A 15,159-nucleotide genomic window follows, 5' to 3' on the forward strand; every position below is an offset into this window, starting at 1 on the left:
CTCCATTTTAAATCTTTTTATAAAGCTTTTAACCCCCAATGATTATATCGTTGTTTATATTGATTATTACATTTCTTTATTATTCGGTTCATAAATTATTTCCCTTTTTCTTTTTCCTCTTTTCTCTTTCTATCGGTATATTTGCAAATAAATTTTTTTTTTTTTTTTTTTTTTTTTTTTTTTTTTTTTTTTTTTTTTTAATGCAAATAACGTATTACATATATAATTCAAACTATTAGGTTGGAAACTATGAAACGGGCGTTGAGTGTGAATTAATAACTAAACAAAAACGGCCGTTTCATAGTTTCCAACCTAATATGTACTAAAGTATATATACATTGTATGATATCGTATAGTAATGTACTACTTTATCGACGGCGCTTATTCAGATGACGTATGAGTATTTAAATAATGAAAGAAAGGTTAACTGATAATAGATCACTCTTACTCGATATGTAAAGAAATTAATATATTTGATTACGGGAATCATTAGAAATGTATTTGAATTAAAAAAAAAAAAAGGTGCGTAGATATTTTCTATAAAAAAAAAGAAAAAAAAAAAAGAAGAGCTCGTTTATAAAAATCGTTATTAATAACTTTGAACGTTTAACGAGAAACGTCATTGGATTTCAACGAAAAGGTAATAACGCACGATTAATCATCGACATTTATTATCTTGATATCTTTTATCAAACTATTCTTTTTTTTTCCTTTCTTTTTTCTTTTTCTTTTCTTCTTTCTTTCTTTTTTTTTTGTTTTGCTTTTTCTTCCCCCCTTAAAAATTTCCCCCCCTCCCTTCCAAGTTTTCGCTTGAAAAATTTATACGTATCAGGTAGTACCATCTGTGAGTCAACCTGACAAACTATTCTTCCACTCAATGGCTTTGCCTTTATCCGTGCACGTGTGTTCTGTGTCGGAAGAATCGTTCATTTTTTGGCGCACAATTAGGTGAGCTTTCTAAAATCTAATGGAAAACGATAACTCGATAGAAGTATTTGAATATCGTAGCTTTGATAAATATCGATTATAACTCTAACACCTTAGAAATTAATATTTAGAACGAAAAAGTAATGGATTGCTTTATTCTTGACAAGACAGACTATACTTTGTCCTTCTCGATACTCTATTGGTTTCTCTTTCTTTCAAAGACCAGCTCGTTTAAGACGATAGAGAATATTTAAAATACTTTATTCAATTATATTCTCTTTTCACGTTTTATCGTACATGTGCTATCTCACATTTCTAACCTACGTCTTACATAACGAATTTATCACAACGAGAAATCACAATTTATTAAAATTTATTATATTAAAAGATTATAATATTAATGAAGAAATTATTTTTATTATTTGATTACAGATAAAATATGCCGTCCGACGCGAAAAAGAAACAACAACAGAAAAAGAAAGAAGCCGCTAAGGCTAGACAATCTGGCAAAAAACCAACTATCAATCAAACAAAATCCGCAGAAGATGGAAAGGATCTAAATGCTGCGTCGGAGGAACCTATTCAAAATGGAACTAATGGAACGACTATTAGCGTAGAAGGTAAAGACATTACAATGTATATTATCTTTTAAGTTTACAAATTGATACTCCTGTGATTTATAAAGAAAGAAAGAAAGAAAAAAGATTTGTTACAAAATGACATATTAAATTTTACAAATTTATATTTTTTTGTTTGTTTGATTTTTTTTTTCTTTTTTTTTTTTTTTTTTGTTCTTTAGAGGCATTATGTTTAAAGCTAGAAGCAGATGCTAGGCTCAATGCTGAAGCACGTTCATGCACTGGATCTCTGGCTTCACATCCACGAAGTAGAGATATAAAAATATCAAATTTTTCTATTACCTTTCACGGTTGCGAATTACTACAAGATACTATGCTTGAATTAAATTGTGGAAGACGTTACGGTTTACTTGGTCTTAATGGTTCTGGAAAGTCTACTTTATTGGCAGTACTTGGAAATAGAGAAGTTCCTATACCAGATCAAATTGATATTTTTCATTTGACCAGAGAAATGCCCGCTAGCAATAAAACAGCTTTAGAATGTGTCATGGAAGTTGACGAAGAAAGAGTAAGACTTGAGAAACTTGCCGAGGAATTGGTTGATTGCGAGGAAGAAGATGCACAGGTCTGAAATATTCTTTTTCAATTGTCTATCATTCAAAAAAAAAAAAAAAAAAAAAAAAAAAGAAAGAGTAGACACTTTCTTTTTTTTAGTTTCTCCAATCTTAATATTTTTATAGGAACAATTAATGGATGTATATGAACGATTGGATGATATGGCTGCTGATACTGCAGAAGCTCGTGCTGCTCATATATTACATGGTTTAGGTTTTACTCCTCAAATGCAAAAAACTGCTACCAAGGATTTTTCAGGAGGATGGCGTATGCGTATAGCTCTTGCTAGGTATATAATAATACAAAACTAATATTTACATTATTAATGTGTATATATATTCTAATCATTGAATATATATAGAGCACTGTATGTGAAACCTCATTTATTGTTACTTGATGAACCAACTAATCATTTGGATTTGGATGCTTGTGTTTGGTTGGAGGAAGAATTGAAAACGTATAAACGAATTTTGGTTATCATCTCTCATTCACAAGATTTTCTTAATGGCATTTGTACAAATATTATACATGTCAATAAGAAACAATTAAAATATTACACAGGAAATTATGAAGCTTTTGTTAAAACAAGGTAAAATGATTAATATTTGATTTTTCAATAACGATCCAATAATTTGTATATTATAATTTTTATTAAATTATTTTATCAGAATGGAATTATTGGAGAATCAAGCGAAACAATACAATTGGGAACAAGATCAAATTGCCCATATGAAAAATTATATTGCACGATTTGGGCATGGTTCTGCTAAATTGGCAAGACAAGCTCAATCAAAAGAGAAGACCTTAGCAAAAATGGTGGCACAAGGTCTTACGGAAAAAGTTGTCAACGATAAAGTATTAAATTTTTATTTTCCATCTTGTGGAACTATACCACCACCTGTTATCATGGTGCAGAATGTGAGTTTTCGTTACAATGAAAATTCTCCCTGGATATATAAAAATTTGGAATTCGGTATTGATTTAGATACTAGACTTGCTTTAGTTGGTCCTAATGGTGCAGGAAAGAGTACATTATTAAAATTACTTTATGGTGATGTAAGTTTAAAGAAAAAAGTCAAATCCTAATATTTAAAATACTTATTGCTAATAAATATAATATTGTTTCAGTTGGTCCCTACAAGTGGTATGATACGTAAAAATAGTCATCTACGTATAGGAAGATATCATCAGCATTTACATGAGCTTTTAGATTTGGATATTTCTCCATTGGATTATATGATGAAAGCTTTTCCAGATGTTAAAGAACGAGAAGAAATGCGCAAAATTATTGGTCGTTACGGACTTACTGGACGTCAACAAGTATGCATGAACTTAAAAAGGAAAAGGGAGAGAAAAAAAAAAGAAAAAAAAAAAAAAAAAAAAAAAAAAAAAAAAAAAAAAAAAAAACTTATGTTACAAAATGATCATACAAATCATATAATTATTTTTTAATAGGTCTGTCCAATTCGTCAATTATCTGATGGTCAACGTTGTCGTGTAGTATTTGCTTGGTTGGCTTGGCAAGTACCACATTTATTACTTCTTGACGAACCTACAAATCATCTTGATATGGAAACAATAGATGCACTTGCAGAAGCAATTAATGATTTTGATGGTGGAATGGTTCTAGTATCTCACGATTTCAGATTGATAAATCAAGTGAGCGTTGTTTGAAAAAATAGAAGAAAAAAATAATTTCACTGGAGTTAAGATTATGTTAGAATATATGGAGAATAATTGTTTATATTTTTATTTTAGGTCGCAGAAGAGATATGGGTGTGTGAAAATGGGACAGTTACAAAGTGGAGTGGTAATATTTTGAATTATAAGGAACATCTTAAAAACAAAGTTCTCAATGATAATCAGAAAAGGCAAAAGGATTTTATCAATAGAGGAAAATAATGCAAGGCCCTTTATTATTCAATATATATTAATACATTTCTCCTTTTATCCAGAGCACTCTCTATTACTTTAAAATTTTATCTATGGTCTTGATCGTTTATTGTCACTGCACTTATGCTGCTGTGTAGCGTACCGGTGACACGAGATTACCTAGTTAATTTATTTAAATAATACGTCATTAAAATATACAACAAATGTACACATCTTATGGTTATGAATTTCTAATGGTGAAAATTCTCTTTCTTTCTCTCTCTCTCTCTCTCTCTCTCTCTTTATCTTTATCTCTATCTCTATCTCTATCTCTATCTCTCTCTCTTTTTTTCTCCATGCATTTATCCTTTTCCATCAATTATAAGTTATCCATCAATGTTTCTCTTGCAGCAATGTATCATTATGAGATTATTAAAAATAAATTTCATTTTATGTATGAACAATTAAATCTCTTTTGAAGGAAGAAAAAAAAGAAAAGAAAAATTATAGACATCTTTGCAAAATTGTGATGTGAAACTTATACATACAAAAAAAAAAAAAAAAAAAAACCAAGGAAGAAAAAGAACATGCAACATCTAAATGTTTTAAATAGATGCTTTGAAATTTTTGTTATTGATTATTAAGATGAAATTTTTTTATTGATCATATATATATATATATATATATATATATATATATATAATCTTAGTAATCAATACATATCTTAGAGAGTCAAATTAATAATAAAATTATATATGAAATATTTTAAAATTTAATTCATTATCTTTTTTTAATAAAACCTTTTAATAAACTTGAGTATTCCTTAATGTTATAAATAATATCACGTGGCAATATCAAAAACATTGAAAAAAAACAATTTTTGACAGATATTGATATTTTCTCTCTCTCTCTCTCTCTCTCTTTCATTCTTTCTCTCTCTCACTGTCCTTATCAAAAGGCATGCATTTTATATGCAATAATAAAATATTTAAAAAAAAACCATAATTTTGATATAATTTTCGATATTATTTTCAATGGAAAATTATATAATGTAATTAAGAAAATATACGAAGCATGATATATACAATGTCATAACTATGATCAATATTAATAAAAATATAAAAGTGCTTCGTTATAATTCTTACAAAATATATGATATTTACATTATATCGTATGTAATATCGATCTCGTTTGGGTCTTATCACTTAGAGATTAACTCTTTTTGAAAACCCATGGTCTAACGATGACTATACTTTTATATTATATTAATCATTGTCGGTCAATGTATGTATATATGTATGTATATGAAAGAAAGTTCAAAATAAGCAAAAATAGAATCTTTTCTTCTTTTCATGATGTTAAAAAATAATTTTCTCTTTTTCAATGAAAATATTTTTAATCAATTATTTAAAGTTTATAATTAAAAAGTCTTATCAAGTGAATTAAATGATCAATGAAATGGAATATTATTTGAAATTGAAAATTTAATCTTTATAAATGTTTACAAAGTAAAATGTAATAATATTTTGAATTACAAGGAACATCTTAAAAACAAAGTTCTCAATGATAATCAGAAAAGACAAAAGGATTTTATCAAAGAAAAATTAAATAAATAATCATTAAGAACTACTTCTTATTCATAAATAAAAAATAATCATTAATAACTATTTATAAAAGTTTTTTATTCTTAAAATCTAATAATTAAATTATCATCGATTATTAATTATTAATTATATAATTAAATATTTCATATTATTATTTTATTCATTTATTGCTGCCGGTTAACAGTGGTTTGTTTGTGCGAACAAAGAATTCAGGCATGATAATTGATCGATTTTGACGAACAAGATTGTATTAAAAAAAAAAAAAAAAAAAAAATGAAGATTTAAGCGAGCATTAATTCAACTTTTTAAAATTGTAGAGAACAAGTTTATGCATAAAATAAATCCTTTTTAAAATTTTTTTTAAAAGTTTATGCATAAAATAAATCCTAAATAAATGTATAAATTATTCTCGAAATAAAAGGCGCAATATTTTTGACACCACGATTTTTTTTTCTTCTTTTTTTTTTTTTTTCTTTTTTTCAAAAAAGAAAGTAAGAGAAGATAAATCTTTTTTCAAAAGTTGGAAAAAGCTGAGTAAAACTTTTAACTTTGAAATCTTTCACGAATTATGTCTGAATAAATCGCTAACGTAAAACTATTGTTTTCGATTATTATTTTAAGGGAAATAAAAGTTTTCATATAAGCAACGTCTTTTAAATTTATACAATGAAAAATACGTTAATTATATATCTACAATTGATTTTCATATAAAGCTCGAGTGACCATGAACTAGCCCATGAATGAAAGTGCTTATTAATGTCCGTAAATCGATGCTCCCATTTTCTGATTCAATTCGAAACGATAAATTCGCTTTGTTATACTCAAACAGGAAAAACTATTATTAGTGAACTCGCTCGTCGATTTCATTGATTAATTTGTCAAAAATAATAATAATAATGATAATAATAATAATAATAATAATAATAATAATAATTAATAATTAATAATAATTAATAAATAATAATTAATAATAATAATCAGAATAGAGAGAAAACAAGTTTATACTTAAACATTATATACGTGTGCAATGTGTTCTATATTATATATGACGATGATAATGTACAATAATAAAAAAAAAGAAAGAATATATTTAAACGAACGAGATACAATATGCATAGCGTTACTTAAGGCTATTCATTATCTCTGATTTTTTAATGATTTACATTGATACTAAGATCAAGAAGAATAGACGTAATTCTTAATCGATTTTAACAAACAAAGTTTCATTTCAAAACAAAAAAAAAAAAAAAAACAAAAATAAAATAAAATAAAGCTTTTTCATATGATCAAAATAAAATCTTGTTTCAATAATTAATTGAAAAATTTTATCCTTGAATGGAATATCCAATGTTTAATCTTTTATTTACAATGTAATGTATTATATTTGGTATATAATAAATAAGAAGTATTATTTAATATCCAATATCAAAATATTTATTTATATTAAAGAACATATAATTTTTATGAAATTTTTCTTTTCTTTCTTTTTATATATCTCATTGCAAGATGTATATATATATATATATATATATATATATATATATATATATATATATGTATCTATGTATGTATGTATGTATATATGATTCATCACATAATGAATATATAATAATTTCATGTATACATTGTACTGCGAAAAAAAGTAAGTAAATTATAAATAAATCAATACAATGTACACTCTACTTCGTATTATTACAAAAATAAAATGCAAGTTAGGATATTTATTTAAAACGTAATTTGATTTATTCAATATCATGTTGCAACATTATGAATTAGGACAATGTAAATTGTTAGAAAATATATATCTAATATGGAAGACATTACGTTTATATATAAAATATTAACTACGATATATCATTTATCAATATTTATATAACAATACTTATTATTTTTCATTATTTCGATATATCTTCATATGCCATGTGTATTTCTAACTATAATCTCTTTTTTAATACATTTAAAGAATTCACGTGTAACATGTATTTATATTTTATATATATATATATATAAAAGTTTTATACAATTAACTATAATACTATTAGATTACTATTTGTAATTAGTTTAGTTAATAGTAATTAATTAAAAATTAAACAAATAATTTTCTTTTCTATTAAATTTAAATTTGAATTGAGAGATGATAAATTTGTTTTCAAAAATATACTGTAGATGGCGTTAAGAGCTGTCTTTTCGTATGAGTTTACCATCGCAAATTATTCTCAGTTGATCATTACAGAAAGATTTGTTGTTATACATAATTGAACGAATTATTTATGGGATATCAAAAATATAATAGTCAATCTATAAAGTAGATTATTTCTATAAAACATTTATATAAGAAATCTCTAAAATATTTTAATATTTTTATAAAATAAAATAAAGGCAATAGAAACAGATAGAGTGTGTGTTATGTGTGTGTGCGTGTATGTGTGTGTGTGTGAGAGAGAGAGAGAGAGAGAGAGAGAGAGAGAGAGAGAGAGAGAGAGAGAGAGAGAGAGAGAGAGAGAGAGAGAGAGAGGCCTTTATATAAATACTGTTAATTTTCTGTTCTCCATTCAATGAAATTAATTTAGACCGATGTAGAAGCTGGAATAGAACATACAGCTTCTTGCGCTAATGCGGCATTTCTTAATATTAACAAATGTGAATCCATGTCATTTAATGCCTGATCAATGAATGTTAATTTTCTAGCTTGACTTTTTGGAACACCGTGTTTAGTTACTAACGCTAAATGAGTAACAGCTAATACCAATGCAGCCACTCTTGCTTCCAATAATCTAGCATCCAAAGGTGGATATAAACTTCGTACTACATCATCGACACGAGGTGGAATTCTTCTAGCAACCTAAAAATAATAAAAATATATATTTATATATACATATATATATATATACATATATAGAATATATAATAATGATATATTATAATAATTGAAAGAATATAGAAATTATACGTACATCTACTATTTCCAATGGTACTGTATTGCTATTTACTGTTCCTGCAATAGCAGTAAGACTTGCTGCCAAAGCATGACAAGAACGAAGTACAGCGATACAAGGTGGTGCTAAACCAGTAGCATCATCGACCCATCTATAAATATTTCAATGATCATATCTTTTATATTTTATATTTTTAAAAAACTTTAATAATTTTAAATTTATAAACTTATATGTATATATATTATACCTTTCAGCACCGGCAAGCCATTCTTCACTTTCCCATGTACCCAAACCTAATCCAGGATTATTCTCTCCTTCTAATAAATCTGAACTGAGATCTGGTGAATCTTTTTGATTCTAAAATATTATAATAAGTTATAATTTTTTTTTTTCCTTTTTTTTTTTTTTTTTTTTTTTTACATAATCTTATCCATAAGGATTTAAATTGAATGATATCAACTAACATAATAACAACGTTGTCTACGACAAATGACAAGTAATACTAAGAGAGCACCAAGAAAAACAGCAGCAAGCGCGCCAAGTGCCACTGCCACTACTGTTTCCATTCCATTATTACCAGTTAGCGATGCAGAATTACTTATTGACACTGGTGAACTCATTTTAATTAGAAATATAATTATTATCAATAATTACAAACATATAATGGACATAATAATAACATTTGAATGTATATCAAATTTATCACGTTGACCTTTTTGTAGGAAAACATTTAAAGTAATACGTTTTATGGTTGAACTATCAACAATGCTATCCATTCTCTTCAGTGACAGACGGTGGGAGGCGGAGACTGTCACGGATCTTATGCTCAATTCACCAGTAACAAACATTTCATTATTGGACGCATCAAACATTATATAAGATCATATATTGTTCTGATGTTTAACATATATATATATATATATATATATAATGTACATATACATATATATATTATATACATATATATATACGTTACATATCAAATTATTTATAATATTATAAATATCATCAAATTGAATGTATTTAAAAACAAAAAGGATAGAAAAACATATATAGTATAGATAAGATCATCGATGCTATCTATTGTATGCTCAAATCTTACACGTTCCAAGTCATATATATGCATATATACACATAACTATATATATGATGTATGCATACATACGTACATGTATATATATATATATAATTTTCTAAAAGTCCTACAACGTGGCAGCACTGCATAGAATACTCTGGTAGAAGTATTTCGAAGTCATATGTTTCTCATACGAAAGTAGTGTGAGACGTTACTGTCAAATCCAGTGTCATTCAGTATTATTCATGGACGGTTATATAGTATCATCGAAAGAACGGAGCAAGTTATAATTTTCTTAATGATATTAATATTATCGTTAAATCATTTTTCGATATTTACATTTCCTCATGACAATTAGTTTTATTAGATTTCAATGGATAAATCGTAAATCAACAATTTCTAACCTAATTCTGAGAAATTATTTATACGTAAATTTGTACATTAGATGATAAAAATATTAATATATATTTTTATTATTGAATTAAAATTGAAAATTAATATAGAAACGTTAAATTGATAAATTATTCATGTTCATTTATTCTTATTATTATTATAATATAACGTGAGAAATTAGAAAAGAAAATTAAGGATTGTCCGAAGGTTTTGCATTAAGTTACAGCATATATGGTAAGAATGAACAAAAAACCTAACAGTGCGACAGCTCGCTTAAAGCAGGATTACTTACGTCTTAAAAAGGATCCTGTGCCATATGTTTTGGCAGAACCGGTACCATCTAATATATTAGAATGGTAATGGATAAATATTTTTGAATTATTTCGAATGGTTTTCTTTTTTTTTGAACAGAATAATGAAAGTCATTTATATCTACTTTTTTTTTTTTTTCTTTTTCTTTTTCTTTTTCTTTTTTCATAGGCATTATGTAGTGAAAGGACCAGAGAAGACACCCTACGAAGGAGGATTTTATCACGGAAAACTTATATTTCCAGGAGAATTTCCATTTCAACCTCCTAGCATTTATATGACAACACCAAATGGCCGATTTAAGGTTAATACAAAACTTTGTTTATCAAATACCGATTTTCATCCCGATACATGGAATCCAGCTTGGAGTGTATCAACTATACTAACAGGATTACTTAGTTTTATGGTATATAAAATAAAATATAATATTATATTTTATTTATGTGAGAAAACGACAAGGATTGGATTATGATATTAATATATATATATATATATATGTATATTTTTTTTTTTAATTACAGATTGAAAAGAGCCCGACTTTTGGCAGTATTAATACGACAGATTATGAAAAAAGGGAATTAGCAATGCAAAGTTTGGAATATAATCTACGTGACAAAATGTTTTGCGAATTATTTCCAGAGACGGTTGAAGTAATATTCTATTTTTTTTGTTTTTTTTTGTTCTTCTCTTCTTCTTTTTTCTCTCTCTCTCTCTCTTTCTCTCTCTTTTTTCCTTTCTTTGAGTAGACAAGTGATTAAAAAAAAAAAAAAAAAAAAAAAAAAAAAACACTGAATGAATAAAATCATTTCTTTCTAATATTTTTATTATATTGTTGTAGATCATCAAAGTGGAATTAGAACGCAGAAAAGAATTGGAAAAACAGGCAAGGCATCAGTCTACCGCATCAGAAGTTTCTTCCTTGATACGAGATCAATTACATAGAGAACAAAGTCCATTACATGGTGCAATTACTAATCTCGTTGTTCTGATTGGTTTTGCAGCATTTGCTTTTATAGTAAAATATGTATTGAGGAGCATTGCCACAGAATATAGTAAAAGTGAGTAGATTGGGGATTTAAAAGTATTCAATAAGAATAATAAAATGGTAGGAAGATGACTGCATGCATCTCACTTAAGGCTTCTCAAGACTTTAAGACATTTTGTATGAATAATATTGAATCTTAGAACATTAAGAGGAATCTTATTTATATGATTTCTTTTTCTTCTTCTTCTTCTTCTTTTTCTTCTTCTTTTTTTCCTCCCTCGCCCTCCCACCACCCTTTATCACTTTGATTCGTGTTCGACAAATAATTTTGTAAAGCTTGTAAAAAAGTACAAAATTAATATTCTGTCTGTCTAACATCTTTACATATAATGCCTTTATATAATTTATTGTTACACGAAGATACGTTATTATTCATACTATCAAATATAAATTATTTTTTTTTTTTTTTTGAATATATATCATTTATATTTGCGATGATTAGAAAATGTTGAAGCCTTAAGGAAAAAAATGAAAAAGAAAGGAGAAAACAAAAGAAAAGATAAAATGAGAAAAAAGGGGAGGGAAAAAAAAAAGAAGAAAGAAAAGAGAGAATTTATCGAAAATATATGCTACATTGACTTGCCTATTGATCTATGCCGAATTTTTGTGAAAATCATTATTCACTTTGATCAATATGTTAGTAATGGACATTTGATAGATTTTTATATCAGGGGATAATTGTAAGATGCAAATTGTACTATAATCCCTAATTTTAATGACAATGATGATTGCAGTTAGCTACAACAATAGTCTTTCTACCTATAACAATTACCATTCTTGATATAGATATGAAGTCATTTTAAATATACATATTTAGGATATGAAACATCATTAATCAACTAGTGACTTCGTAACTATTAATGAAAATCCAAATTATCATTATTATTTAAACTTCCAAAGGTTAGCCATTGATGATCTAGATTTAATCGTAATTTGAAATATGATATTAAACAATTTAAAATCGTTTAAATCGTAGAGATTTATTATTAGTTAATTTAAAAATTAAAAAGAAAATTGTTTCTTCCTTTTTTTTTTTCTTTTTTTTTTTCCAACATATAATCCATGCTATTTTCACCAACAACTTTGCAAAATATTTTCCAAATAAGAAAATTTCATTTGTTCCGCTGATTTGTTTGATTTCGTTAAATGCTTATTTTAATTATGATTAAATTTAGGCACACATTTGAAATTTTATATAATTAATGAAATGCACAAATTTAAATAAACAACTTAATCTTTGCCTCTTCGATGTGCCAATATAGAATGGATTATATATATATATATATATGCATACATACATATACATATATATATATATGCATACATGCATACATACATACATACATACATACATACATACATACATACATATATATGTATGTATATATATATTTTACGAATGTATTAGTCAAATAAATATTTGATTCATTCGATTATTAGACACAAAATGTAAATAATAATTTATATAAAATCGATGAGAAGATAATTGATAGAGGCAAAGTCGATTCAGTTTGTTTCCATATTATATTTATTATAATTATTGAGATATATATATATATATATATATATATATATATATATATATATATACATATAAATTTCTTCCACTTAAAAATAGTTAAATATAAATTTTAATCTATCGCTTTATAATCAAATATTATCTATCTTCCTTCAAAATCTTATAAATCAATTTAAATATTAATACATTTCTTTTTTTCTTCTATAAGTTTTGGAATCATGCGATTTTTCTAATAATCTATATCATTATCTTTATTACTATTATGTATGTAAATTTTATAGTTATATACTTTTTTCTCTTCCCCCTCTCCTATCGAAAAAGAAAAAGAAAAAAAAAATATATATATATATATAAGGCACACTTCGTTGATAAGAACTCTATAAGACTATACTTGAAAAACACACAAAAGCTTTTATATTCGATTAGATATTTATATCCAAAGATTGATCGATGCTTTTCTCTCTCTCTCTCTCTCTCTCTCTCTCTCTCTCTCTCTCTCTCTCCCTCCCTCTCTCTCTTTAAATATATATATTTCTAATGAAATAAAATCCTTCCTACACCCTCCCTCCCCAACACCACCTCGCTCCTACTTCTCATCCCGATTAAAAATTGTACGTAGAAGTTTGTAATCTCTTTTGAAATTCACGTATTAAAAGAAACGTAAACATAAATAAATTTCTATAGAAAATATTTTAAAAAATCATGAGATCTATAGAAATCGATGATTTTTATATTGATTTTTTTTGAGATTGATTTTTTTTTTTTTTTTTTTTTTTGAAGTACATCTGATCGATGAAATGTGATTGATTTTTTAAAATACGTGGAAAATAAAATTATCTATTTAGAATTGACGATAATAATATTTATATATATATATATATATGTATATATGTATATATATATATATAATGAAGGGTAAAACACACGATAGCAGAAAGAAAGAAAGAAAAAAAAAGAAAGAAGAAAAGAAAAGAAAAGAAAAAAAAATTGCCTACGTAAGAATATAAACGAGCCAATATTAAAATAGCACAGAAATATTTTCGAACATATCAACAACAGCAAGAACAACAACAACAACAAAAAAAAAACAAACAAAAATAAAAAAAGAATGACGAACTTCTAATAGTAAAATCTAATACGTGCACGTTCGTGAGAATGTTAATATTAAAAGGTAAAAAGTAAAAAGAAAATAGAAAAAAAAAGAAAAAAAAAAAAAAACAAAATAAATAAAACAGAAAAAAGAAACGAAATGAAATAAAATAGAATTACAAAATAAAAATAGAAATATCGATATCGCGAGTATTACGATAATACATGCCTAACAACAAATCATAGAAAAAAAAAAAAAAAAAAGAAAAAAAGAAAAAAAAAAGAGAGAAAAGAAAAAAAGAAAAGAGAACAATTTGGATCATTTTATAATTTGATTTGATAAAATGTTTACATCCGTATGTTTACAACCGATTTAAAGTATATAAAGAATAAGACACGATATTCTTGGAGACAGTGGATGGTGTTCGTAACGATAAACCGTTAGTTTTCTCTGAATGGTTCGTTGTCCAAGTGCTCTCGGGAGGAAGGACAACATCCTGTGAACCAGCTTTGGTTTTCTTGTCTGATCCCTTATAACCATATAGCCGTCTTATAAGTGAAAAAAAGAAAGAAAGAAAGAAAGAAAAAGAAAACAGAGGAAAAAAAAAAAGAAGAAGAAGAAGAAGAAGAAACCTTGCCGACCTTTGTACTTCTTCCCTTTTCTTTCTTTTCTTTTTCTTAATTTCTTTTTCTTTCTTTCTATTTTTTTTTTATCTCTTCTTTTTTTTCCTTCTTCTCTCTTTTTCTCTATCCTAAATTTTCCTTCCTCTTTCTTTCACATTCAACAAAATTCGTCTCGATACTTTCGATTAAAATGAAGAAGAAGAAAAAGAAAAAAAAGAAATATAAGGGAAGGAAAAAAGAAATTATAATAATTAATTTATTAAATGATAATATATAATTTGATATATAAAGAAAAAAAAACAAAAAAAAAAAAAAAAAAAAAAGAAAAAAGAAATAAAATATTTACAAATAAATAAATAAATCAATCGATAAACAATTTAAATAATTTCGACGTTTAACATTTCGTTTTGTATGATACGAACGTGTACATAATACATAAAAAAACCAATGAAATAACTTATATTTGTGTGTGTATGTGTATGAGCGTGTTGAATGTGTATATGAAAAATCTGTTATCGCTATATTACCCTTTATAATAGTTTTCGATTAGCTTCCTATATATTAATTAGATTA

The 15,159-nt window shown here is 25.8% G+C and overlaps 3 protein-coding genes across 6 annotated transcripts; 2 read left to right on the forward strand and 1 right to left on the reverse strand.

Moving 5' to 3' along the window:
- The first annotated feature begins 483 nt into the window (after positions 1-483).
- LOC124956275 (ATP-binding cassette sub-family F member 2) lies at positions 484-5,870 on the forward strand. Of its 2 annotated transcripts, none has more exons than XM_047511833.1 (9): positions 484-640; positions 1,360-1,547; positions 1,727-2,130; positions 2,246-2,409; positions 2,482-2,709; positions 2,789-3,176; positions 3,249-3,440; positions 3,576-3,779; positions 3,879-5,870. In XM_047511833.1, exons 2-9 carry the CDS (start codon positions 1,367-1,369, stop codon positions 4,020-4,022), a joined length of 1,905 nt encoding a protein of 634 aa, XP_047367789.1. In that variant the 5' UTR covers positions 484-640; positions 1,360-1,366; the 3' UTR covers positions 4,023-5,870. The 2 variants fall into 2 exon arrangements, with proteins under 2 accessions (XP_047367789.1, XP_047367788.1); XM_047511832.1 differs by lacking the exon at positions 484-640 and adding an exon at positions 833-948.
- A 1,532-nt stretch (positions 5,871-7,402) lies between these two features.
- On the reverse strand, positions 7,403-9,373 carry LOC124956279 (transmembrane protein 98-like). 2 transcript variants are annotated; one of them, XR_007103199.1, is made up of 5 exons: positions 8,997-9,373; positions 8,780-8,889; positions 8,551-8,683; positions 8,072-8,438; positions 7,403-8,031 (listed from the first exon to the last, which is right to left on the reverse strand). XR_007103199.1 is itself a non-coding variant. In XM_047511837.1 (4 exons), the coding sequence occupies exons 1-4, from the start codon at positions 9,150-9,152 to the stop codon at positions 8,163-8,165; spliced, it is 675 nt and encodes a 224-aa protein (XP_047367793.1). In that variant the 5' UTR covers positions 9,153-9,373; the 3' UTR covers positions 8,039-8,162. The 2 variants fall into 2 exon arrangements, 1 of the variants encoding a protein (XP_047367793.1); XM_047511837.1 differs by lacking the exon at positions 7,403-8,031 and having other exon boundaries at positions 8,039-8,438.
- Positions 9,374-9,781: 408 nt separating this feature from the next.
- Positions 9,782-12,681, forward strand: LOC124956278 (ubiquitin-conjugating enzyme E2 J2). 2 transcript variants are annotated; one of them, XM_047511835.1, is made up of 4 exons: positions 9,782-10,356; positions 10,481-10,613; positions 10,831-10,959; positions 11,148-12,681. In XM_047511835.1, exons 1-4 carry the CDS (start codon positions 10,232-10,234, stop codon positions 11,373-11,375), a joined length of 615 nt encoding a protein of 204 aa, XP_047367791.1. In that variant the 5' UTR covers positions 9,782-10,231; the 3' UTR covers positions 11,376-12,681. The 2 variants fall into 2 exon arrangements, with proteins under 2 accessions (XP_047367791.1, XP_047367790.1); XM_047511834.1 differs by having other exon boundaries at positions 9,783-10,356; positions 10,481-10,715.
- The last annotated feature ends 2,478 nt before the right edge of the window (positions 12,682-15,159 follow it).

This window comes from Vespa velutina, chromosome 21, assembly GCF_912470025.1.
Source record: "Vespa velutina chromosome 21, iVesVel2.1, whole genome shotgun sequence".
NCBI lineage: Eukaryota > Metazoa > Arthropoda > Insecta > Hymenoptera > Vespidae > Vespa > Vespa velutina.